Genomic DNA, 27,414 nt, shown 5'->3' with positions numbered 1-27,414 from the left:
CCATTCGGGGCCCCAAACAGCCCTTCCAGGTGAGGCAACATTTCACCTGCAAATCTGCTAGGGTCATCTATTGTTTCAGTGCTCCTAATACGGCCTCCTCTACTTTGGTGAGATCTGTTGTAAATCTTTGTCAAGCAGCTCCACTCCATCTGCATAAAGTAGAACTTCCTGGCGGCCAAATGCTTTAATTCCTATTCCCATTCCGTTCCAACATGTCAGGCCATGGTCTCCTCTTGTATCAAAAAGAGGCCACCCTCAGGGTGGAGGAGCAACATCTTATATTCCGTCTGGGTAAACTCCAGCCCAGGTTGGCATGAATACTGATTTCTCCTTCAACGTTCTGGTAAAAAAAAATTCCTCTTCCACTATTTCTTACCCTGGCCTTTTCGACATGTCGGTCCATGGCCTCCTCTTGTAGCAAGAAGAGTCCACCTTCAGTTTCTCCAGCTACCCTCCTCTCTCTTTTTATCCTACGGTCCACTCTCCTCTCCTATCAGATTCCTTCCTCGCCAGCTTTTGACCTTTCCCACCCACTTGACTTCATCTATCACCTTCCAGCTAGCCTCTTCCCCCTCCCTCCCACCACTTTATTCTGGCATCTTCCCCTCTTCCTTCTCAGTCCTGAAGAAGGGGCTTGGCTCGAAACGTCGACTGTTTATTCATTTCCATAGATGCCGCCTGACCTGCTGAGCTCCTCCGGAATTTTGTGCATTTTGCTTTGTTTCATTTGTGTTTGGAGCACTTTGTACGACCCTTTGACTATTCTGCACTCAGAGTTATAGAGCACTACAGCAGACAGAAACAGGCCCTTTGGCCCAGCTACTCTGTGCCATACTGTTACTCTACTGAGTCACATTGACCCACATGTATGGCCCTCCATACCCTTCCCATCCTTACCTCTCCAAATTCCCCTTAAATGTTGAATTGAACCCACATCCTGCACTTCCACTGGTAGTTTGTTCCATACTCTCAGCACCCTCTGAGTGAAGAAGTTCCCCCTCAGGTTACTCTTAAGTATTTCACCTTTCACCTTTAACCCTTAACCCCTGGTCCTTTTTTTTCCAGCACAGAGGTCGATCCCTTCTCAGAGAAGTGCAACGCATGAAGACAATATTCAAAGTTAGGTTTGGATGCATTTTCCCGTGCATCAATATGCAAGCTCAAGTATTATAAAGTTCTTGTCAAAGAAAATTATACGTGTAGATGCTTATTCAGTTCATTCTCCTCCCTGCCCTTTTGCATGCCTTTGGTGGAATCTCTGATGGCTGTTCAGTCTGGCCAACCCTCACCCAACTTAATTTCAACCTTTTCCACAAGATCCTTGAACTGAATCTCTCTCCCTGCAGCAAATGAGGAGGTAGATAGTTGAGCAAGGCTCAAATCTAGATGCTTGCCTTTGAGAGCAGAGATTTGATAGCGACTGCCAGGCTATGATCTGCTAGGGTTAAGGATGTAAGTAGGCTTTACTTAGAATGCGTTAAAGCTACCTTCTATGCATTTCTTGGGTGGAAACTCCTTGATGGTTGCTTAGTTTGGGAAATCTTTACCCAGCTTAATGTCAACCCTTTCCAGAAGGTCTCTGAACTGAATATCTCTCCCTGCAACAAGTACAGAGGAAGATGGTTGAAGAAAGTTCAGTCTAATTATAAATACAAGAGATTCTGCAGATGCTGGAAATCTCACATACAATATGCTGGAGGAGCTCAGCAAATCAGGCAGCACCAATGGAGAGGAATAAACAGTTGATGTTTCAAGCCCAGATGAAGGGTCTCAGGCTGAAACATCACTCACCTCCACAGATGCTGCCTGACTTGCTGAGTTCTTCCAGCATTTTGCGCGTGTTGCTCAAGTCTAGTCAATTACTTTTGAGCATGCAAAATTGGTAATGGACGCCAGGATATAATCTACAGTGCATACAGAGTTTAACACAGAAGATGACAAAAAATTTTTACAGTAAAAATGTGTTAAAGCTTTTAGATACAGGGGTTGACTTGCTCAGCTCTGGCACCTCGTTCCAAGCAACAATCAGCAGTTTTAGAAGTTGTCACCAACTGTATACCACAACTGTGCTGTTAGCAGTTCATACTACATGTTCACCACAATCCTCCGTCTCAATAAATCCCAGTTTCAAAGAGAATACACCCTGCTGGCTGTAGAACAAAATACAGCTGCCACTCAGCCCAGAAATGAAAACAAACTTTAAAGTCAAAATAAAGATTAACTTTATTTGTCACATGTGCATCGAAACATACGGTGAAATGCAACACACACAAAATGCTGGAGGAACTCAGCAGGTCAGCCATGACTGGAAAAGAGTAAACAGTCCATGCTTTGGACTGAGCTCTTTCTTCAGGACTGAGAGGGAAGTGGGGGGAGATGTCGGAATTAAAAGTTGGGGCAAGGAGAAAGAGGCTAGCTAGAAGGTGATACGTGAATCCAGGTGGATCAAGGGCTGAAAAAGAAATAATCTGATAGGAGAATAGAGTGGACAATAGAAGAAAGGGGAGGAACAGACAGGTGAGAAGAAGTGAAGGGTTAGAGTGGGGAATAGAGGAAGCGGGAGGTGGGTTTTATTTCACTGGAACAAAATTTTTTTTTTCTTCTTAGCCAAGAACACCAGGCTCAGTGCCAGAGACCCGGTCACCATGGGCGCCCCCTGTAGGTCATCCCCCTCAACAGCATCTAGCCCTAATTTATAACTGTCTCACCAATGTAGAGGAGACCGCAATGGGAGCGCCAGATGCAGTGGACAACCCCAGCAGATTCTCAGGTAAATACCGCCTCACCTGGAAGGATTGACTGAAGGTCAGGGAGGAGCAGCTGCAGTACTTAAGCCACCTGCAGGGGTAAGTGCCTGGTTGGATATTAGTGGGGAGGGTCAAATGGACAAGGGAAATGGAGGGGGATGAGGTACAGATATTTTTAGAGATAGGGTCAGCTTGGAGGTGGCAGAAGATGAGGAGGATAATGTGTGGATGCGGATGCTGATGGGGTGGTAGGTAAGGTCAAGACGGACTCTCTCACTATTTTGGTGGTGAGGAGTTCCTCCAGTGTTTTGTGTGTTTTGCTTTGGATTACTTGTGTTGTAATGTCAGCATTATTTAAAGTAAGTTAATACTAATTAGGATAATGGGGGGTTTTACTTCCATTCTTTTTACTTTCGGTGTGCTTTGTATATAGTGAAAGCCTCTGTATATACATAACGGTTTTGAAGTTCGAGATAAAGTTGTTCCTTGGGCATGAAGTTGTCAAGTGTGCCTTTTTCAAAGTAGAAGTTACTACATATTTTTGGCAACGAGGTGAACTGGTTTTGTGAACGCATCGGCACGTTTTTCGAACGGGAGCTTCGCGTTTCAGATGGCTACATTTGGAACTATCGGTGAATTTCCGGAAGGAAACGAGACTAGACATTATTGAGCCTGTCCAGTTTTCAAGGTGGGTGGCTCCCATTGTTTCAGTTCTGAAGGCAGACAAAATGGTGAGGATATGTGGAGATTATAAGCTTACGGTGAATCAGGTCTCTAAGCTGGAGGAGTACCCATTGCCACAGGTGGATGACCTGTTTGCGACCATGACAGGGGGTAAGCTGTTCACAAAGCTGGACATGAGCCATGCCTACCAACAGCCGCTGCTCGACGAGGATTCAAAGGAGTACGTCACAATTAATATGCACAAGGGATTATTCAAGTACAATCGCCTGGTGTTTGGAGTGGCGTCCAGCTCTGCCATTTTCCAAAGGACAATGGACACTTTGCTGCAGGGGATTCTGCACGTAGCAGTGTACCTTGATGATATTTTGATCACGGGCCACGGAGGTGAAGCATCTGGTTAATTTAGAACGGGTGCTGAAGAGGCTCTCAGATGCAGGGCTGCGGTTGAAATGTGGAAAATGTGTGTTCCTGGCATCGAGTGTGACTTACCTGGGACACAAGATCACAGCTGAGGGGCTATGCCCTGTGGAGGACAAAGTGAGAGCTATAAAGGAGGCCCCAAGCCCTAAGACCGTCACGGAACTCAGATCATTTTTGGGTATGGTGAATTATTATGGCAAGTTTCTTCCTGACTTCTCACGGGTTTTAACCCCACTGTATAAGCTGCTTCACAATGACACTAAGTGGCAGTGGGGTGAAGAGCAGGAGAAAGCTTTCAAGGAAGTGAAAGAACTCCTCCACTCAGCGAAGCTGCTTGTTCACTATGACTCAGACAAGGAGATCACCCTTGCATGCGATGCCTCGCCCTATGGAGTCGGGGCAGTTCTCTCACATGTAATGAAAGACCGTTCAGAGAAGCCTATTGGATTTGCTTCATGTACCCTGACAGCTGCTGAGAAGGGATATTCACAGCTAGACAAAGAAGGTCTGGCCACTGTTTTTGCGGTCAAACGCTTTCATCAGTACCTTTATGGACGTGTATTCACAATTTATATGGACCATAAACTACTGATGAGCCCATTCAGCGAGACTAGATGCATCCCACTGCTGGCCTCAGCCAGGATACAGCGTTAGGCTCTTGCATTGTCAGCCTACCGGTACACCATAGTGTACAGAGCGGGTGGGAATAATGCAAGTGCTGATGCACTGAGCCGACTACCTTTACCTGAGACACCTGTTGCTACATATAGAACATAGAATATAGAATAGTACAGCACAGTACAGGCCCTTCAGCCCACAATGTTGTGCTGACCCTCAAACCCTGCCTCCCATATAAGCCCCCACCTTAAATTCCTCCATATACCTGTCTAGTAGTCTCTTAAACTTCACTAGTGTATCTGCCTCCACCACTGACTCTGGTAGTGCATTCCACGCACCAACCACTCTCTGAGTATAAAACCTTCCTCTAATATCCCCCTTGAACTTCCCACCCCTTACCTTAAAGCCATGTCCTCTTGTATTGAGCAGTGGTGCCCTGGGGAAGAGGCGCTGGCTATCCACTCTATCTATTCCTCTTATTATCTTGTACACCTCTATCATGTCTTCTCTCATCCTCCTCCTCTCCAAAGAGTAAAGCCCTAGCTCCCTTAATCTTTGATCATAATGCATACTCTGTAAACCAGGCAGCATCCTGGTAAATCTCCTCTGTACCCTTTCCAATGCTTCCACATCCTTCCTATAGTGAGGTGACCAGAACTGGACACAGTACTCCAAGTGTGGCCTAACCAGAGTTTTATAGAGCTGCATCATTACATTGCAACTCTTAAACTCTATCCCTCGACTTATGAAAGCTAACACCCCATAAACTTTCTTAACTACCCTATCCACCTGTGAGGCAACTTTCAGGGATCTGTGGACGTGTACCCCGAGATCCCTCTGCTCCTCCACACTACCAAGTATCCTGCCATTTACTGTGTACTCTGCCTTGAAGTTTGTCCTTCCAAAGTGTACCACCTCACACTTCTCTGGGTTGAACTCCATCTGCCACTTCTCAGCCCACTTCTGCATCCTATCAATGTCTCTCTGCAATCTTTCACAATCCTCTACACTATCTACAACACCACCAACCTTTGTGTCGTCTGAAAACTTGCCAACCCACCCTTCTACCCCCATATCCAGGTCATTAATAAAAACCACGAAAAGTAGAGGTCCCATAACAGATCCTTGTGGGATACCACTAGTCACAATCCTCCAATCTGAATGTACTCCCTCCACCACAACCCTCTGCCTTCTGCAGGCAAGCCAATTCTGAATCCACCTGGCCAAACTTCCCTGGATCCCATGCCTTCTAACTTTCTGAATAAGCCTACCGTGTGGAACCTTGTCAAATGCCTTACTAAAATCCATATAGATCACATCCACTGCACTACCCTCATCTATATGCCTGGTCACCTCCTCAAAGAACTCTATCAGGCTTGCTAGACACCATCTGCCCTTCACAAAGCCATGCTGACTGTCCCTGATCAGACCATGATTCTCTGAATGCCCATAGATCCTATCCCTAAGAATCTTTTCCAACAGCTTTCCCACCACAGACGTAATGCTCACTGGTCTATAATTACCCAGACTATCCCTACTACCTTTTTTGAACAAGGGGACAGCATTCGCCTCCCTCCAATCCTCCGGTACCATTCCCATGGACAATGAGGACATAAAGATCCTTGCCAGAGGCTCAGCAATCTCCTCTCTCGCCTCGTGGAGCAGCCTGGGGAATATTCCATCAGGCCCCGGGGACTTATCTGTCCTAATGTATTTTAACAACTCCAACACCTCCTCTCCCTTAATATCAACATGCTCCAGAACATCAACCTCACTCATATTGTCCTCACCATCATCAAGTTCCCTCACATTGGTGAATACTGAAGAGAAGTATTCATTGAGGACCTCGCTCACTCCCACAGCCTCCAGGCACATCTTCCCACCTTTATCTCTAATCGGTCCCACTTTCACTCCTGTCATCCTTTTTTCCTTCACATAATTGAAGAATGCCTTGGGGTTTTCCTTTACCCTACTCATCAAGGCCTTCTCATGCCCCCTTCTTGCTCTTCTCAGCCCCTTCTTAAGCTCCTTTCTTCTTCCCTATATCCCTCAATAGACCCATCTGATCCTTGCTTCCTAAACCTCATGTATGCTGCCTTCTTCCACCTGACTAGATTTTCCACCTCACTTGTCACCCATGGTTCCTTCACCCTACCGTTCTTTATCTTCCTCACCAGGACATATTTATCCCTAACATCCTGCAAGAGATCTCTAAACATCGACCACATGTCCATAGTACATTTCCCTGCAAAAACATCATCCCAATTCACACCCGCAAGTTCTTGCCTTATAGCCTCATAATTTACCTTTCTCCAATTAAAAATTTTCCTGTCCTCTCTAATTCTATCCTTTTCCATGATAATGCTAAAGGCCAGGGAGCGGTGGTCACTGTCCCCCAGATGCTCCAGAGACTGTGTTTTCATTGGAGAGGCTGTCAGAGACACCTGTAAAGGTGATCCAGATCAGGCAATGGACAGAGAGGGACCCAGTCCAGTCTCAAGTCAAGCCTTTTCTTTTACTAGGCTGGCCCAGAGTAGTGGTGGGAGAGGAACTGAGGCCTTATGCCAAACTCAAGACAGAACTCAGTCTGCAGGATGGCTGCATTTTCTGGGGGGTGAGAGTCATCGTGCCTCCCCCGGCCATTCACAGATTGTGGAGAAAATTCATGATACTCACCCAGGAGTGTCTCGAATGAAAAGCCTTGCAAGATTCTACGTTTGGTGGCCAAGAATGGATCAGGATCTGGAGAACAAGGTAAAATCATGCACGCAATGTCAGACTAATCAGAATATGCCACCACCAGCTCCTTTGCACCCATGGGAGTGGCCAGACCACCCCTGGTCTAGGCTACAATTGGACTTTGCCGGCCCTTTTATGGGGCAGATGTTTCTTGTAATGGTAGATGTGCAATCTAAATGGATTGAAGCTCACACCATGAGCAACATCACAGCCCCCTCAACCATAGACGAACTCAGGCAAATGTTTGCAGTCCACGGGTTGCCTGTCACTCTGGTCACTGATAATGGCCCAGCGTTCACCAGTGAACTGTTCAGTGAGTTCATGCAGCAGAATGACTTTCATCACATTCGGACGGCCCCTTTCCACCCAGCCTCCAATGGTTTGGCTGAGCGGGCTGTTCAGAAAATGAAGGAAGACCTGAAGCAGATGACAGAGACTCTCTTAGCATGCAGCTTTCACATTTCCTGTTTAAATACCGCCTTACGCCACAGACTATGACTGCCCACACTCCAGCAGAGATGCTGATGAGGTATAGGCCCAAGTCAAGATTGGACCTGCTGCGCCCGGACATGAAGGCAAAAGTGGAGAGAAAGCAGGAAAAGTAGAAGGAGGGACATGATCAACATGCGCGAGAGAGACAGTTAAAACCGGATGACAATGTCTTTGTGAGAAACAATCAGCAATGGCTGCCTGGGGTTATTCTTCAGCAGAGTGGTCCCGTCTCCTATGTTGTTAAGCTGACTGATGGGCGTGTTTTCCGCAGACATCAGGACCATGTGCGCCTGCGTCATGATACCGGCTCAGAGGCAGACAGTTCCATGGAGTTTCCATTTGTGAGACAGACTACGGTGGAAGCATGTCCACCAGTGACTTTGCCAGAGGGCGAGACGCTGGCAGAGGGGTCGGGGTCCCCTGAGGAGGACGGACATCCTTATGCAGACACACAGACTCCTCTCATGCCTCCAACACCAGATCCACCCAAAACACCCTCACCAGCGGTGCCTGCTGGGTCACCGGGGATAGTGCGCAGATCACAACACACTCGTAAACCTCCTGACAGACTGAATCTTTGATGGGACAGTTCTTTTTTGTTGTTAACAACAGGAATTCTGCAGATGCTGGAAATTCAAGCAACACACATCAAAGTTGCTGGTGAACGCAGCAGGCCAGGCAGCATCTCTAGGAAGAGGTGCAGTGGACGTTTCAGGCCGAGACCCTTCGTCACCCTCTTTTTTGTTGTTGTTAGATTGAATGTTGAATCTGTCACATTTTCCAGATGTTTTGTATTGATAAGCTGTTGCTGAGATACTAGTATAAGTTTTTAGGAGTACGCAAGTTAACAACACCACTGTTTTTATTTCCTAGTTTTTTACATTGGGGGAGGTTGAATTTTAAAGGGGGAGAAGTGTTATAATGTGAGCATTATTTAAAGTAAGTTAATACTAATTAGGATAATGGGGGGTTTTACTTCTGTTCTTTTTACTTCCGGTGTGCTTTGGTATATAGTGTTCCTGCCATGCCGTATGGGTTGTGAAAGCCTCTGTATATGCGTAACGGTTTTGAAGTTGGAGATAAAGTTGTTTCTTGGGCATGAAGTTGTCGAGTGTGCCTTTTTCAAAGTAGAAGTTACTACAACCAGCATCTGCAATTTCTCGTGTTTGTGATATAATGAAATGGATTGCTTGTGTCAAATCAGATCAGTGAGAATGTGCTGGGGGAGCCGTCTTCCGGCACCAACACTCCATGCCCACAACTTAATAACCAGAAACTATGTCACTGTGAATATTAATAACCCTAAACTTAACTTAACATCTCAATGACCCCAAACCGTGCGTCTTTGAAACTTCCTTTGGAATGAGGGCGGAAACTGGGAGCAATCACAAACGATTATGGTGAGAATGGTTCAGGTGGTGCAGTGGCATAGTGGTTAGCATAACCCTTTAGAGTACTGGCGACCCGGAATTCCCACCGCTACCTGCAGGAATTTATATATCTCCCCATGACCACGTGGGTTTCCTCTGGCTGCCCCAGTTTCCTCTCACAGTCTAAAGACGTGCCAGTTGGTAGGTTAATTGGTCATTGTAAATTGTTCTATGGTTAGGCTGGGATTAGATTGGGGGATTGCTGGGCAGTGTGGCTTGAAGGGCTGGAAGAGCCTGTTTTGCGCTGGATCTCAATAAATAAATAAATATACAAACGGACAGCAGAGAGAATTGAAACCTGATCAATTGGCGCTGTAAAGTGAATGTAACTAACTGCCACACTACTGAGCCACCCAAATGGCCACCAAGACAAAACATAAGTACACTGTTGAAGCTCATTTTCAGTTCACGTCACATTCCAAAGTCTCTGTACAAGCGACAAGTGAGAATTCACATAAATATTTCATAATTCTGACAGGTTGCAATATTCAAGCCCATCTGTTCCCTTTCATCCAGGGAGAGCTTGTCAAACAGATACTCTCCCAGGCCATACTCAGGGGCTCCCAGTCTCCTCAGGCTGGTGATCTGATCTCCAAGCTTCTTGATCGTCTTCACTTCAAAGGTCAGAAGTTCAAAGGTGAAAGTCGCATTTATTATCAGAGTACTTACATGTCACCGCACACGACCCTGAGAGTCTTTTTCTGCGGGCCTGCTCAGCAAATCTATAGAATAGTAACTGTAAATGGGATCAATGAAAGAGCAAGAACATTGAAGACAACAAACTGTGCAAATACAACTATAAGTAAATAGCAGTAAATAATGAGAGCATGGATTGCCTACGGAGTCTCTGTGGGTGCAAATTAGGAACAGGAAGGGGTCAATAACTCTACTGGGTGTTTTTTATAGACCACCCAATAGTAACAGGGACATCGAGAAGCAGATAGAGAGACCTTTCTGGAAAGGTGTAATAATAACAGGGTTGCTGTGGACGGAGATTTTAATTTCCCAAATATCGATCGGCGCCTCTCTAGAGCAAGGGGTTTAGATGGGGTGGAGTTTGTTAGCTGTGTTCAGGAAGGTTTCTTGACACAATATGTAAATAAGCCTACAGGAGGAGAGGCTGTACTTGATCTGGTATGGGGAGTGAACCTGGTCAGGTGTCAGGTCTCTCAGCAGGAGAGCACCTTGGAGATGGTGATCACAATGAAAATGAAAAGATGAAATATCTTAATTGTCACTGCATTGTACAATTTGTCACACACCAATACAGAGAAAATGAGTTTGCAACTCTCATACTCAATGGTATAAAACAACAAATAAAATAAATAAACAATAAATAAAATCAAGTAACCAGCCAGAACAAGCGATGTCCAGCAGTACAACAGCGCAACTCAGATGCATGACAGCCATAAAACCGTATTAAAGTGGCAATATAATAAATTTATGGATGATGCTTGATCGATTGGTTCAAAGCAATTATAGCTCTGGGGAAAAAGCTATTTTTCAGTCTGGAAGTTGGGGCATAGAAAATCTTATAACATCTGCCAGATGAAAGAAGTTCAAACAGATGATTGCATGGGTGTGTATTATCCTTACAGATGCTTGTAGCTTTCCTTAGGCAGCGAGAGCTGTAGGTGTCCTCCAGGGCTGGGAGCTGTGTCCCCATGATCTTCTGTGCGCTAGAGATGACCTGCTGAAGTGCTTTCCTATCAGCTGCTGTACAACTGAGATACCACACAGAGATGCAGTACGTTAAGATGCTCTCTATGGTACAGCTTGGCGAACTACTTCACCATAGCATTGGGGAAGGATAGGAACAGACAAGTTAGGAAAGTGTTTAAATGGAGTAAGGGGAAATATGAGGCTATCAGGCAGGAACTTGGAAGCATAAATTGGGAACATATGTTCTCAGTGAAATTTACGAAAGAAATGTGGCAAATATTCAGGGCATATTTGCGTGGTGTTCTATATAGGTACGTTCCAATGAGACAGGGAAAGGATGGTAGGGTACAGGAACCGTGGTGTACAAAGGCTGTTGTAAATCCAGTCAAGAAGAAAAGAAGAGCTTATGAAACGTTCAAAAAACTAGGTAATGATAGAGATCCTGAAAATTATAAGGCTAGCAGGAAGGAGCTTAAGAAAGAAATTAGGAGAGCCAGAAGTGGCCATGAGAAGGCCTTGTGGACAGGATTAAGGAAAACCCCAAGGCATTCTACAAATATGTAAAGAGCAAGAGGATAAGATCTGAGAGAACAGGACCAATCAAGTGTGACAGTGGAAAAGTGTGAATGGAACAGGAGGAGATAGCAAAAGTATTTCATGAGTACTTTGCTTCAGTATTCACTACAGGAAAGGATCTTGGTGATTGTAGGGATGACTTACAGCAGACTGAAAATCTTGAGCAGGTAGATATTAAGAAAGGGGATGTGCTGGAGCTTTTGGAAAGCATCAGGATGGATAAGTCACCGGAACCAGATGAGATGTACCCCAGGCTACTGTGGGGGGCAAGGGAGGAGATTGCTGAGCCTCTGGCGATGATCTTCGCATCATCAATGGGGATGGGAGAGGTTCCGGAGGATTGGAGAGTTGTGGATGTTGTTTGATTATTCAAGAAAGGGAGTAGAGATAGCCCAGGAAATTATAGACCAGTGAGTCTTACTTCAGTGGTTAGTAATTTGATGGAGAAGATCCTGAGATCCTAGTGGAGAGGCATAATATGATTAGGAATAGTCAGCATGGCTTTGTGAAAGGCAGGTCATGCTTTACGAGACTGATTGAATTTGTTGAGGATGTGACTAAACGCGTTGATGAAGGTAGAGCAGTAGATGCAGTGTATATGGATTTCAGCAAGGCATTTGAGAAGGTACCCCATACAAGGCTTATTGAGAAAGTAAGGAGGCACGGGATCCAAGGGGACTTTGCTTTGTGGATCCAGAACTGGCTTGCCCACAGAAGGCAAAGAGTGGTTGTAGATGATTCATAAAGGTCGGACACCAGTGATGTGCCTCAGAGATCTGTTCTGGGACCCCTACTCCGTGATTTTTATAGATGATCTGGATAAGGAAGTGAAGGGATGGGTTAGTAAATTTGCTGATGACACAAAGGTTGGGGGTGTTGTGGATAGTGTGGAGGGCTGTCAGAGGTTACAACAGGATATTGATAGAATGCAAAACTGGGCTGAGGAGTGCCAGATAGAGTTCAACTCAGATAAGTGTGAGGTGGTTCACTTTAGTGCATCAAATATGATGACAGAATATAGTATTAACGATAAGACTCTTGGCATTGTGGAGGATCAGAGGGATCTTGGGATCCGAGTCCATTGGACACTCAAAGCTGCTGTGCAGGTTGACTCTGTGGTTAAGAAGACATACGGTGTATAGGCCTTCCTCAATCGTGGGATTGAGTTTAAGAGCTGAGAGGTAATGTTGCAGCTATGTAGGACCCAGGTCAGACCCCACTTGGAGTAGTGTGCTCAGTTCTGGTCGCCTCACTACAGGAAGGATGTGGAAACCATAGAAAAGGTGCAGAGGAGAGTTACAAGGATGTTGCCTGGATTGGGGAGCATGCTTTATGAGAATAGGTTGAGTGAACTCAGTCATTTTTCCTTGGAGCAACGGAGGGTGAGAGGTGACCTGATAGAGGTGTATGAGATGATGAGAGGCATTGATGGTGTGGATAGTCAGAGGCTTTTTCCCAGGGCTGAAATGGCTAGCACGAGAGGGTACAGTTTTAAGGTGCTTGGAAGTAAGTACAGAGGAGATGTCAGGAGTAAGTTTTTTACGCAGAGAGTGGTGAGTGCGTGAAGTGGGCTGCCGGTGGCGGCGGTGGAGGTGGATACGATAGGGTCTTTTATGAGACTCCTGGATATGTACATGGAGCTTAGAAAAATAGAGGGCTATGAGTAACCCTAGGTAACATCGAAGGTAAGAACATGTTCAGCACAGCTTTGTGGGCTGAAGGGCCTGTATTGTGCTGTAGGTTTTGTACATTTCTATGTTTCTATCTGGATCAGGAGTCTAGCGAGAAAAGAGCATGGTCTTGGTAATGAGAATCTTTGACGGTGGATGCTGCTTTCCTATGATAGCGTTTCATGTGGATGTACTCAATGGTTGGGAAGGCTCCACCCATTATGTTCTTTGCTGAATCCATTACCTTTTGTAAGATTTTCCATTCAAGGGCATTGGTGTTCCCATACCAGGCCGTAAAACAGCCAGTCAATTCACTTTCCACCACACATCTATAGAAGTTTGTTAATATTTTTCACGTCATGCCAAATCTCCGCAGCTTTTGCCATTGGAGCGTAACATAAACAGAAGTCAAACTCCAGTGTTATTATTTGGTCTTAGTGACAGCTTTAAAGTTTGTTTTCATATTTCAGTGGTGAGTAGCAACTGTACTTTGCTCTACAGCCAGCAGGGTGTATTCTCTTTGAAACAGGGATAAATGAGTAATTTATTGAGATTGAGGGTTGTGGTAAACGTGCAATGTGAACTGCTAACAGCACAGTTGGTAACTACTTCTAAAAATGCTGATTGCTGCTTGGAATGAGATGCCAGAGCTGACAAATCATTGGCTGCATTTAAAAGATTTAACATATTCTAATGTAAAAACCTTCTGTGTTAAACTTGGGGTGTACTGCAGATTATATATCCTGGTGTCCATTATCAATTCTGCATACTCAGAGGTAATTGACTAGACTTGGGCGACATGCACAAAATGCTGGAAAAACTCTGCAATTCAGGCGGCATCAATGGAGCTGAATAAACAGATGATTTTATGGGCTGAGACTCTTCCTCAAGATCCTTTATCTCGGCCTGAAACATCAACTGTTTGTTCCTCTCCATAGATGCTGTCTGGTTTGCTGAGTTCCTCAAGCATATTGTATGCGTTGATCAAGATTTCCAGCATCTGCAGAATCTCTTCTGTTTATAATTAGACTTAAGCTTTGATCAACCATCTTCCTCCTTACTTGTTGCAGGGAGAGATATTCAGTTCAGAGACCTTCTGGAAAGGGTTGATGTTAAACTGGGTGAAGTTTACCCAAAATGAACAACCATCAAGGAGCTTCCACCCAAGAAATGCATAGAAGATGGCGTGGGGAGGAAAATTAATCGAATAAATAACCATACTGAATATTCTCTAGGGAGAGAGGGAACATGTGGCTTGTCAAATGTCGGTTGAAATGCGAAGCCTTTGGGGTAGCTTTGATCTGTGTCTTTGCTATTGCTTAGCACACGCTTGGGCTCGGTGATGGTACCGATGAGCATTTTTTGGGGGGGAGGGGGTGATCGTTGCTTGCTGCTGCTTACGCACGGGAGGGGGAAGCTGGGGGGGACTTTAGGGTTCTCACGTTTAACTGCCATTCATTCATGTGGGCACTTCTCTGTTTTCGTGGATGTTTGCAAAGAAAAAGCATTTCAGGATGTATATTGTATACATTTCTCTGACTTTAAATTTAACCGTCGAGCCTTTGAACAAGGAGTGCATAATAATTGAGCCTGCTGACTGAAACATGGAAAAATACATCCAACCTTAACCTTCAAAGACCACCCTTCAAAAGCAAGGCCTTACTCGGAGAAGCCGTTCTTTCCTGGTTTTTTCAAGGATCAATTTTGCAGTGTAAAATAGTTGAAGTGCGGTACAAATTCCTCCAAACACAACTGATTCAATTTTGCCTCTGTCTAAATTGGGTAAACAGAGAAAATATAGTTCTATATTCTCCCCTCATTCAAAAAACAATATCCACACTCCATCGCACTCTCTTAGTCTCCTAGCAACAGTCATTTCAGTTCTGCACTCTGATGTCTGAACCTCTTTTATGAGACCACTGCTCAACTTCAGCAGCATAATTAAAAACCTCACACCAGACATTCTCTCCTCTCCCCTCCCCAATGGGTAGAAGATACAAAGGCTTGAAAGCACGTCCACTAGGTTCAAGGACAGCTTTGATCCTGCTGTTAACAAACTCCTGAACAAGCTGCTTGTGCAATTAAATGGAATCTGGGTCTCACAATCTACCTCGTTATGATCCTGCACTAAAGTGCTTACCTGCATTGCACTTAGAGTCATACAGCCATAGAAAAGTACAGTGCAGAAACAGGCCCTTCAGCCCATCTAGTCCATGCCAAAACTGCCTACTCCCATCGACCTGCACCGGGACCGGATCCCTTCATACCCCTACCATCCATGTACGTGTTCACGCTTCTCTTAAACATTGAAATCGAGTAACTTTTTTTTTGGTAATTATTACACTTTATTCTGCATTGTTATTGCTTTGCCTTATTCTAGCTCAATGCACTGTGTAATGACTTGATCTGGATGAACAAAATACAAGACAAGCTTTGGAATGTGTTTTGGTACATGTGCCAATACTGAGAAACAAAGAACACGGTGATATTGGGATGAAGTGTTTGGCGGGAGCAGGAGCAGCACAACGCGCAGGTGTCCAACCTGGTGAGACGAAGGAGGGGCCAGGCCCGGAGTCATCCCTATAGTACCCGGAACCTCCAAGTGTTGCAAACTAATCTCTCGAACATGAAGTCTAACAGGAGGTGGATCAAATAGCCTGCAGCTAACACAACTTCACTGTGGAAGCAGTTTGATGAAGATGTTAACCAAATTCTTGAGGCAACGGCGAAGGGAGGGGTTGACAGGAAGCTGCAAGCCATGACAACAATTATTGTTAGCATCGAGCGAGGTGTCTCCCAATGGAGATTGGTTGTAGGGGATTCATAGCCCGTTCTTTAGTTAGAGCCTTCAGCATTTTGGGCATCGAGGGAGAGAGGAAGAGGAGAGCCATCCACAGTACCACCGATGCAGCAGAGAGGGCCTCAAGATGGCTGTGGCTCAAAGGAGGGGAGCCATGGAGTCATAAGTAGCTAGCCATCTGGACACAAGCTGGGGTCTGATCAGCCCCGGCTGGGTCACCTGGAGGAGGTTGTATGATGTTGAAAGACCCGAAACACCCGATGATTCCAGGAACATCACTGAAGATGTGTCCAGAAGCATCAATAGGTGTATGTACACAGGGAGGTATAGAATGAGCTGAACTCTCTTCCATAACATCAGGGTCAGAATCAGGTTTAATATAACAGGCATATGTTGTGAAATTTGTTGTTTTTGCAGCAGCAGTACAATGCAATATATGATAAATATATATATAAATGAATTATAGTAATTATATACAGTATGTATAATCAATAGTTAAGTTAATAATATGTAGAGCAAAAACAATAAAAAAGTATTGAGGTAGTGTTCATGGGTTCAATGTCCATTCAGAAACCGGATGGCAGAGGGGAAGGAGCTGTTCCTGAATCACTGAGTGTGTGCCTTCAGGATCCAGCACCTCCTTCCTGATGTAACAATGAGAAGAGGGCATGTCTTGGGTGGCGGGGGTTCTCAATGATGGACACTGCCTTCCTGAGGCTCTGCTTCTTGGAGTTGTCTTGGATACTATGGAGGCTGGTGCCAACGACAGAGATAACTAATTTTACAACTTTCTGCAACTTACTTCAATCTTGTGCAGTAGTCCCCCCCCCACCCCCATACGAGACCATAATACTTTGCCTATTGGAGGCAGGATATTTTCAGAAATGTGTAAACCCAATTCAAACTTCCCATCTGAATTGCTACATTCATACACCTCAGGAACAATACTTAGTACATGCACCCAAACATGTCCTGTTAACTCAATACCAACCCTTGCTCTCAGATGTGAGAGGGCCATAGTGTTCCCTATCAAATGATCATTGTCTTTGAATCTTGCAGCTAGAACTCAGCTAAAACTGAGCACTATCTGTGTAATTCTAGCTACTGTGCCGTCTCCAATGGTCATTTCACATGCTTATGCCTTTAACATCTCATCTCAGTTTCCGTGTGAACTTAATCTTTGTGAAAAATTATCTCCTAAAATGTGTTCCTTGTTAACTTGAGCCTTTAGAAACATAGAAACATAGAAAATAGGTGCAGGAGTAGGCCTTTCGGCCCTCCGAGGCTGCACCGCCATTCAGTACAATCATGGCTGATCATCCAACTCAGAACCCTGTACCTGCCTTCTCTCCATACCCCCGATCCCTTTAGCCACAAGGGCCATATCTAACTCCCTTTTAAATATAGCCAATGAACTGGCCTCAACTGTTTCCTGTGGCAGAGAATTCCACAGATTCACCACACTCTGTGTGAAGAAGTTTTTCCTCATCTCGGTCCTAAAAGGCTTCCCCTTTATCCTCAGACTGTGACCCCTCGTTCTGGACTTCCCCAACATCGGGAAAAATCTTCCTGCATCTAGCCTGTCCAATCCCTTTAGAATTTTATACGTTTCAATCAGATCCCCCCCTCAATCTTCTAAATTCCAGAGAGTATAAGCCTAGTCGATCCAGTCTTTCGTCATATGAAAGTCCTGCCATCCCAGGAATCAACCTGGTGAACCTTCTTTGTACCCCGTCTATGGCAATAATGTCTTTCCTCAGATTAGAGGATCAAAACTGCACACAATACTCCAGGTGTGGTCTCACCAAGGCCTTGTACAACTGCAGTCGAACCTCCCTGCTCCTGTACTCGAATCCTCTTGCTAACTATTGACATCTCTACCTCTTCCACTGAGTGACTCTGAATTCATATCCTGTTCGAACGATTAATGTCTTGGCCATGAGCTTATTGAAATATTCTGGTGTCCAACGGAGTGACTGTGATAAATGTCAGTTTGGTCGGATGAGCTTTGGATTTGATGCATCTTTAATTGTCCATGACCATTAATGTAAATACTCGGATTTATTTCTGCACTGGTGAGTGGCGTGGGCAGGGTTGTCAGTGTAATTGAAACAGTAATGCGGGTTAGTTGGAAGCAGTTTCCAACATGAAACTATGAATGAGATGATTGTTGAATGGGGATAAGAGGGGAATATGAAGAGTAGTGGGCCTGTCCAGCAAGCCCTCTCTGGAAGATAGTGGGTCGATGAACTTGTAGATTGAAATAGTTCTTGACTTAGTAATCTAACCATAAATGCCATCCCATTTGATTTTATACCAAGGTGACGGGCGCTGCCAAGGTAGTGTAGTGGTTAACACGATGTTATTATAACTCGGGGTGTTGGAATTTGGAGTTCAATTCCAATGGGATCTGTAAGGAGTCTGTATATCCTCCCTGTGGAACGCATGGGCTTTCCCCAGGTCATCCGGTTTCCTCCCACAGTCCGAAGACGTACAGATCAGTAGGCTAATTGGTCATTGTAAATTGTCCCGTGATTAGGCTAGGGTTAAGTCAGGGGTTGCTGTGTGGCACAGCTCGAAGGGCCGGAAGGGACCATGCTGCACTATATATCTCTATAAATAAATAAATATAAAAGATAAAGCCATTGAATGTAAATAAGCAATTCAAACATGGACAGAAATGGTTTCAGTAGCTGTTTCGTTTCAATTTTGAGAGGTTTGGTATGGGATGGGTGGGCTACTGCAGAAAAAGGAAGCTGCAGAGGGTTGTAAAGAACTCCATCATGGGTACTAGCCTCTGCAGTATCCAAGACATCTAAGAAATTAGATTATGAGGACACTCAATCCTCGTTTATTGTCATTTAGTAATGCATGCATTAAGAAATTATGCAATGTTTTTCCAGAATGATATCACGGAAACACATGACAAACCGACTTAAAAACTTACAAAAACCACATAATTATAACATATAGTTGCAAAAGTGCAAAACGATACCGTAATTTGATAAGAACAGACCATGGCACGGTAAAAGTCTCAAAGTCTCTTGAAAGTCCCATCATCTCACGCAGATGGTAAACCTCCAGCACCGCCAACTTGCCAATGCAGCATCCTGGAAGCATCCAACCACAGTCCGACTCCGAGTCCGTCCGAAAACTCTGAGCCTCCGACCAGCTCTCCGACACCGAGCACCGAGCACCATCTCTGCCGAGCGCTTCGACCCCGGCCCCGGCAACAGGCAATAGGCAAAGCCGAGGATTTGGGGCCATCCCCTCTGGAGGTTCTCGATCGCACAGTAGCAGCAGCAGTGAAGCGGGCATTTCAGAAGTTACTCCAGATGTTCCTCCATGCTTCTCACGGCTGTCTCCATCAAATCCGGATTGTGTACAGCCCCCTAGTTAACACATACGATATTCATTCGGAACGGCCGCGTGCGCTGTGTCGCGCCACCATCTTCTCCTCCCACCTTCCTGCCTCAGGAAGGCGGCATCCATCATTAAGGACCCCCACCACCCAGGACATGCCCTCTTCTCATTGTTACCATCGGGAAGGAGGTACAGAAGCTTGAAGGCACACACTCAACAGTTCAGGAACAGCTTTGTCCACTCTGCCATCTGATTTCTAAATGGACATTGAACCCACGAACACTAGCTTACTACTTTTTTTATTCCTGATTATGCATTAACTATCTAATATTTATATATACAGTACATACACTGACTGTAATTCACAGATTTTTGTCTCTCTATTATTGTCATGTATTGCATTTTAATGCTGCTGCAAGGTTAACAGATCTTACAACATATGCTGGTGATATTAAACCTGATGCTGATTCTAATTTTGAGATCTTAGGGCTAAGTAACAAATTTGTCTTCTTGGACATTAAGCTGCACTTTTCTCCTGGGATTAAATATGAGGACTTTGATTTGATGAATAATGCAATCCACCTCTGACTTAAACCTTGTGTGGTCATGGTGACCTTCCCGTTAGTAATTGATTTGACTGATTCCATATTTGAATGGACTGAGCAAACCAGGTTTGGGATTTGATATTTCAATTTTACGGAAGGTACCTGTGCCTTCATACTATGTAAAGCAGACTGCAGCAGAGTTGATATAGAGGAAAGAACCAGAAAGAACCAGACTTGTACAGTAACCAGGTGCTATTGGTTAACCATAACAATCAGCTAGTTATGAACCAAACCGATTGCTTCGAATTACAAACATCAGATCTCCAGACCTGATATCCAAAAAGTAAGTATAGATGATTAAGCTAGTCCTTAAAGGATCTACCTCTCATTTGATTTGAAAGGACAACACTTGTCCTCAGATGTACAATCCTCAGCTTGTCTTCTGTTTGAATGTATAACCCTTGTTTAGAGAGACTCAGAACCAGATTCTTGCCCACAAGTCGAAATATTCCTTCCACATTCACTCTCTGAAACTTTCAGGATTTTGTGTTCCAAATCAGTGCCCATTCACTCTTGATTTCAATGTATCTGAGAAAGGACTGGTTGAGTATGTACCAGCCTGGTAACATCAACTGCAAATGAATAGACTGCAAAGTGATAATTTGGTACATTTACTAATATGAAGGGGCAATGTTTTAAGGTGATTCAAGGAAAGTATAGTGGTGGGGAGGGGGGGAATTGGATGTCAGGAGTAATTTTTTTTGCACCGAGAGTTGTGGGTGCATGGAGCACCCTGCCAATGGTGATGGTATAGGCAGGTACATTAGGGCTGGGGTCCACAGACCCCTTTGGTTAATGGCATTGGTCCATGACTTTAAAAAGGTTGGGAACCCCTGTATTAGGGACATTTAAGAAACTCTTGGATAGGCACATGGATGATAGAAAAATAGAGGCTATGTAAGGGGGAAGGGTTAAATTGATCTTAGAGCAGGTTAGAATAGGCCCACATTGTGGGCCAAAGGGTCTGCATTGTGATGTAATGTTCTTACCAAGGCTCTCCATTGGTCAGAGTCAACCATGGATGCCTACATGATACACAGGCCAGGGCAGTATGATGTGGAGAGCAACTGCTGCCCAAACAGCAGGCTCCCCCTCTCCACACCGCTGATGAATCCAAAGGAACGGCAGAGACTGATACAGTTTGGCACCAGGGGTGTCGCAGGAGTTTCCAGTCAGTGGTGAACTCAATGTAGGACAGCCTTAGGGACTTCAGCAACAGGCTTTTCCACAAGGGAATCTGCAGATGCTGGAATTTCAAGCAACACACACAAAAAATGCTCAGGACGAAGGGTCTCGGCCGGAAACGTCGACTGTACCTCTTCCTATAGATGCTGCCTGGCCTGTTGCATTCACCGGCATTTTTTGTGTGTGTTTCCAGGCTTTCCCTTGGGATTTACCTCCAAAGCTTTCCCCATGAGTGGGTATAGCTGCAAGGCAGCGAAGGTTTGAGATCAGAGTTTTCCTTCTCCTGACAAGCCCCAGCTGCCTAAAGTGACTGGTTTTGAGGTGGCAGTAACCCATCTTTGCCCCTTCTCCTGTTAGTAGAAAATATTCCACTGGGCTTACTAAACCACACGTGAAGGCTAGGAGCTGGGCTTGTGATATTGTATATTCTTTATAAGGGATACAGGTGTTAGTGAGATTTGGGTAAATTTCTGGAAAGAGAGAATTATCCATGAGGCTAAAGTCATTAGATCTCTTCTTTGAAGACCTGAGGCATGATGCAGATCCTAGGGGCCACAATGGTAGACGTCCAGATGGTTCCAATAGTGGATTATCAGTCACAAGCGAGGGGTTGTCCATTAAAACCTGAGTTTAGATGAATCTGCTTCTCATAGAAGGTGGGGAATATCTGGAATGTTCTAGCCCAGAGGAATTACGGAAGTTAGAGCAATGGAGTAGTTAAGGAATAAGGAGATCAATTTTTGAAAAAATTGTAATGGAGGGCCACATGAAACTGGTACTAACAGGTTGACATCTGGAGCACCATGGTAGCCTAGCGGTTAGCGTAATGCTGTTCCAGCTCGGGCATCAGAATGTGGAGTTCAATTCCAATGTTATCTGTAAGGAGTTGTACATTCCCCGGGTGCTCCAGTTTCCTCCATATTCCAAAGATGTACCCGTTAGTAGGTTAATTGGTGATTGCAAGTTGATTACCTAGGATTAAATCAGGTGTTACTGGGCAGCATAGATTGAAAGGGCAGAAGGGCCTGTTCCATGTTGATCTCTAAATAAATAAACATCTAGGTAGATCAGGCACAATCGGTATTAATGGTGGGGTAGGCCTGGGGCCAGGTAACCGGACTCCTGCTCCTGTTTCCTTGTGGAGTGTTTGTTCTACTCTTAGATGAGGGGAAGGAATGCACTTTATGGTGGTAGCAACAAGTTGAGTATGGTGGAAGTTAGGATGCTCTGCTGAAATTTGAGGCAGATGGAGCGGAAGGCAAGGGCAGGAGGAACGCTTGCTCTAGATGGAAATGTGGCAGGGTAAAAGATCAGGAAGTGGAAGAGATTGGGGTGAGAGTTCTGTAAACTGGATGTCGATGGTGAAAATGAGCTGGATGGGATGAGGAAATTGGAAACTTGCAAAGCAGCAGAGATGTGAAAATTATCTCAGATTTAATTGGGAAGAGTCTAGAGAAATGGATAGAAAATGGAGTCAAGATAGGATTAGAAATTCTGTGGGCTAAGAGAGCAAGCAATGGAAATGGATCTTAGTGGAGGAGATAGAAATGGCTAGTGTGTAGTTGGAGATTATGAAGATGTCAACAGTGAAGGAAAGACTTCCTCAGGAACTAAGTCAGAAAGCATCTAGGAGATGCTAACCTGATGTTTGCAGGCAGGATCATGGTCTGAAAGGAAATACATGATCCTATACAGTCCCTAATGACAATCTACTTTCCCTGAAAAGTCTATGAGTTTGATGTTGTGGTGTTCACCGAGTTTGGCAATTAGCTTGCAGTCGTTTCATCACCAGTCGAGGTGACATCCTCAGTGCACAGTTGTTGGTGTTTCTCTCTGGGAGTGCTTGCGTTTATATAGGTCCCCATTCGCTTGCCTCAGTCCTGATCGACTACCGCTTCATTTGACCTTTGAATTCCATTTGGCAAAAGAAACGTGAGTCGGAATAAACAGTTGACATTTCGGCTGAGTCCTGCTGAAGGGTCTCAGCTTGAAACATCGACTTTTTACTCCTCTCCATAGATGCGGCCTGACCTGCTGAGTTCCTCCAGTACTTTGTGTGTGTTTCTCAAGAGTTCTGATGAAGGGTCTCGGCCCAAAACGTCAACTGCTTATTCTTTTCCATAGATGAAGCCTGGCCCACTGAGCTCCTCCAGCATTTGTGTATTATTTCAGTCTGAAGACATTTTCTATACCGCTCGGAAAATTTCCATCCTTTATACAAACATTCTGTCATGTGACAGTCCTTCTTGACACTGACAAGTTACTACAACTCTCTGAAAGAAGCTTTAGTTATACTGTTTAATGCACAACCTGCTCCAACCTTATGGCATGAACATTAATTTCTCCTGGTAATTTTTAAATGTTTCTCTTTTTATTTGTTTGCCCTCCTCCTTCCCCCTTCTTCTATTTCCCATGCTTGCCTCTTTCCTCCTCCGCACACCTGCCTATCACCTCCCCCTGGTGCCTCTCCTTCTTCCCTTTCTCCCATAGTTCACTCTCTATCAGATTCCTTCTCCTCCAGCCCTTGACTTTTCCCACCCACCTATCTTCACCTATCACCTTCCAGCTTGTCCTCCTTCCCCCTCCACCCACCTTGTTATTCTGGTAGCTTCCCCCTTCTTTCTCAGTCCTGAAGAAGGGTCTTGGCCTGAAACATTGACTATCTATTCATTTCCATAGATGCTTCCTGACCTGCTAAGCTCCTCCAGATCTAACCACACTAACTTAGTAGACAATCTTTCCACTTTTTCAGGTGTGATGCAATCCTTGGTTAGCAATGCCACTCCCCCTCCTCTTTTACCTCCCTTCTTGATCCCTTTTGAAACATCTGAACCCCAGAACATCCCGCAGCCACTCCTATCTTTGCAACAGCTAGACCCCTGTAACTTTCAGTGTTAAACTAATTAGGTGCTTGCTGGCCTCCCTCTGAAAACTTTTGTTATACTTTTCCCATAGCAGTTCTGCACGGTACTACTTTGATTTTTCAGACATCATGCGTCCACTTCTCAATGACTGGCCAAAGGTGACAAGTGGTACCACCTCACCACGTGCCTCTGAAGTGGTTCCTTTGTATTTTTGCCGAATCATATCATTATATCTAGTTCAAGTCACTCAGAACAGTCCAGCTCACCGATGCGGACTAGTCATCCTTAAGCTGATGTTGATTCTTCAGCCTTATCAAAGAGCATCCTGCAAGCAACTTATTTGGAAATGATCTCTGACTAGAAGATTAGGACCTTCATTATGCCCCCTTTTACCCAGAAAGAGTTAATTCAGAAAGCTCCTTCCACCAGCTGGCGACAACTAAGACTTTTGTTTTGTCTACTCGTGCACTGTCCTTGACTTTTTCCAGCTAGCAATCCTGCGGATTTTTTTTACTTCTCCAAGCCAACACACAGGTTGTTTCATCCATCTCTCCAATAGTTCATTCGAAAAGTCACACAGAGCTCTTGCTTGGTTTGAACAATGGATGTTGCATAGCAACCTTGGAAAGTTTACCTCAGAATCTATCTTATTCCGTTGTCCCCTTATTGTTCACCTGCTCTGCACTTTTTCTGTAGCTGTTACACTTTATTTTGCCTTCTGTTACTGCCTTACCTTGTTCTACTTCAATGCACTGTGTAATGATTTGATGTTATGAATAGTATGCAAGACAAGCTTTTCGCTCTACGTCAGTGCATCTGATGATAATAAACTATTTCCAACTTAGAATAAATGTAAATATCATAATATTGCTCCTAAAGTTGCAATTTCTAAGGAAGAAAACAAGAAAATACTCTCAGATGTAAAGCCATAGAGGACAGCCAAAGGTGGGCACATCACAGAACCTAATTTTCCAGAACTTCAGTTTTTGCAAACACCTTGATTTGATGTTCCACTTTCCCCCTATTTTCCATTGGTTATGGATCCATGAGCAGCTCCTAATTGGCTACCAGGGAATGTCAATCATCATGGTGAGGTCAACCCTCACTATCCTGCAGGCTGATCTAGCAGTATAAGTACGAGGAACTGAGGAGGGAAGGTTCTTCAGCAGCTTCCCCAGGTGAGAGCGAGTTGTAGTTGTCCACTGAACAGGATGGCTTCCCAAGTCTGTCAGAATTTCCACAAGGAATGTGAAGATGCAGTCAACAGGCAGATTAACATGGAGCTCTATTCCTCCTATGTTTATCTCTCCATGGTGAGTCTTTCGTTTACTTGTGTGAGGTTGTAATTCAATAAAGAATTATATTCCTTGTTGCTAGAAGTCTTGAATTAATGGTTTAGATCTTTCGCTAGTTATTGAAGGGCTTGGAAATTCTAACTTATGACTGTGTGTGTTTGTAAATGAGGTCCTCTGTATTCAATTAGCTCAGTTGCTGAGCCCTGTTGCAGCTTGTAATGGACATATAGTACTGGTGTACAGGTTCTGTTGGAAATCCTGGTGGTCTTTGCAACATGGGTGTCTGATACCAAGTGGACCATTATTTTAAACCTGAAGCAAACAACAGTAAGGAAAGGTAGCATCTCTATTTCTTGTGATTTGCTACTTGGCATAATGTGACCACCACCAGCATTCATCCACTGAAGAACTGCAGTCTATAGTGACATCCAGGCTATTTGATACAGTTTGAATTGATATTCAAACTAGCTACAGTTTATTAATGAAAGACTAGGATTACTATATTGTGATGAGCCTAAATGAAGCCCTTCTAATCTTTCCACAGTCCTTTTACTTTGACCGGGATGATATTAGCCTACATCACTTCGCCAAGTTCTTCAGGAAGCAGTCCCATGAGGAACAGCAGCATGCCGAGAAATGGATGGAATTTCAGAACCTGCGAGGAGGCCGGATAGAACTGGAGGACATCAAGGTTTGGCGTGACAAATGCAGAGCAGTCTGAATGGTTCAAATAATTGTCAGCAATTAGTAATTCTAATTTCCATCCTCCCATTCCACACTGACCTTTTATTACCTCTCACCTGCCTTACTTCCCCTGCGGCCCCTCCTCCTTCCCCTTCTCCTCTGATCTACTCTCCACTCCAATCAGAATCTTTCTTCTCCAGCCCTTGACCTTGCCCACTCATCTGGCTTCATCTATCACCATCCAACTAGCCTCCTTCCCCTCCACCCACCTTTTTATTCTGGCATCTTCCCCCTTCCTTCTCAGTCCTGAAGAAGGATCTCAGCTGGAAACAGCTATTCATTTCCACAGATGCTGCCTGACAGCATTTTGTGTGCATTGCTTTTGATTCTAATTGATGCCTTGGTTTTGGCTGATACAGTATCTCTAATATTCTGCACTGATAGTGTTTGTGACTGTTCCACATATAAGTAAGCTACTCCAAATGAATTGTATAACTTTCCCTTTTCAGAAGCCAGAGCAGGATGATTGGAGCAATGGTCTGGAGGCAATGCAGAGAGCTCTGCAGATGGAGAAGGACGTGAACCTGAGTCTCCTGGATCTGCACAAGCTCTCCAATCAGCATGGTGACCCTCATGTAAGTTGCTATCCATCTATGGAGTTTGGCTAATATGATCAGGGCTTTGCTTTGCTTGGTCTTCAGCTCGAGCTTTGGCTTCTGTAACATCTAAATCCAAGAGGTAAATTTCTTTTTGAGAGAGCTGGGAACATGCTCCCAGGAGTGGTGGTAAAGGCAGACACATTCGAGACACTCAAGAAACTCTTAGATAGGTACATGGATGATGGGGAATTCTAAGGAAGGGTTAGATTGATATTATAGTAGGTTAAAAGGCTGGCACAATATCATGGGCTGAAGGCCTGTACTGTAATGTTTATGTTCTACTGATTTGGTGAAGATCAGAGGCTGGCTGACAGGGTATTGAAACATGTCCCAGTAAAACTCTTGATGGGATAAGTGGAAATTCCCATCAATGTCATCTGCACCATTTCATGATGATCACATTCAAATATAGGGTGAGTTGCTTTGTATCTGGTCCAAGATGTAACTACATTCTCTCTCTATTCATAGCTGTGCGACTTCCTGGAGAGGAACTACCTAGATGAGCAAGTGAAGATGATCAAGAAGCTTGGAGATTACATCACCAACCTGAGGAGAGTGGGGGCCCCTGAAAATGGCCTGGGAGTGTACCTGTTTGACAGACTGTCCCTGGAGGAGAAGGAATAGAAGGACTTGATGTTATTATCTGTTAAAGTTGTATAAACAAACTCTCTACTTATGTGAATCTTAACTTGACTAACTATAAACGTATTGGAATGGTGTATCAACTGTGAAAATAAACGTCAAAATACTTACTCTACCTCAGTGACTGCTTGTTTTCAAATTCAGTTCTGGTATTCTGGGCTGAATAACAACTGGACTTTTACATTTTAAAACTAGGATAAATGCATTAATTTGTCAGTAGATTGACAACGGCAATAAACTCAATATTAGCTAGGTTGTGTGCACAATAGTGCTATCCTG

The 27,414-nt window shown here is 44.5% G+C and overlaps 1 protein-coding gene across 2 annotated transcripts in view; it reads left to right on the top strand.

The window, feature by feature from the left end:
* LOC140204769 (ferritin heavy chain B-like) overlaps nt 1–27,206 on the top strand; it is a 44,560-nt gene extending 17,354 nt beyond the window's left edge. The window contains exons 1-4 of one of the 2 annotated variants that reach the window (XM_072271538.1): nt 2,661–2,770; nt 25,695–25,841; nt 26,344–26,469; nt 26,962–27,206. In XM_072271538.1, coding sequence (XP_072127639.1) covers nt 2,741–2,770; nt 25,695–25,841; nt 26,344–26,469; nt 26,962–27,117 — 459 coding nt within the window. In that variant the 5' untranslated portion in view covers nt 2,661–2,740 and the 3' untranslated portion in view covers nt 27,118–27,206. Of the gene's footprint in view, nt 1–2,660; nt 2,771–25,694; nt 25,842–26,343; nt 26,470–26,961 lie in introns of those variants that run through there. The other variant, XM_072271537.1, reaches the window with a different exon arrangement.
* The last annotated feature ends 208 nt before the right edge of the window (nt 27,207–27,414 follow it).

Source organism: Mobula birostris, chromosome 11, assembly GCF_030028105.1.
Source record: "Mobula birostris isolate sMobBir1 chromosome 11, sMobBir1.hap1, whole genome shotgun sequence".
NCBI classification, from domain to species: domain Eukaryota; kingdom Metazoa; phylum Chordata; class Chondrichthyes; order Myliobatiformes; family Myliobatidae; genus Mobula; species Mobula birostris.
The sequence above is the reverse complement of the archived record's forward strand: the minus strand, read 5'-3'. Positions and strand labels throughout refer to the sequence as shown.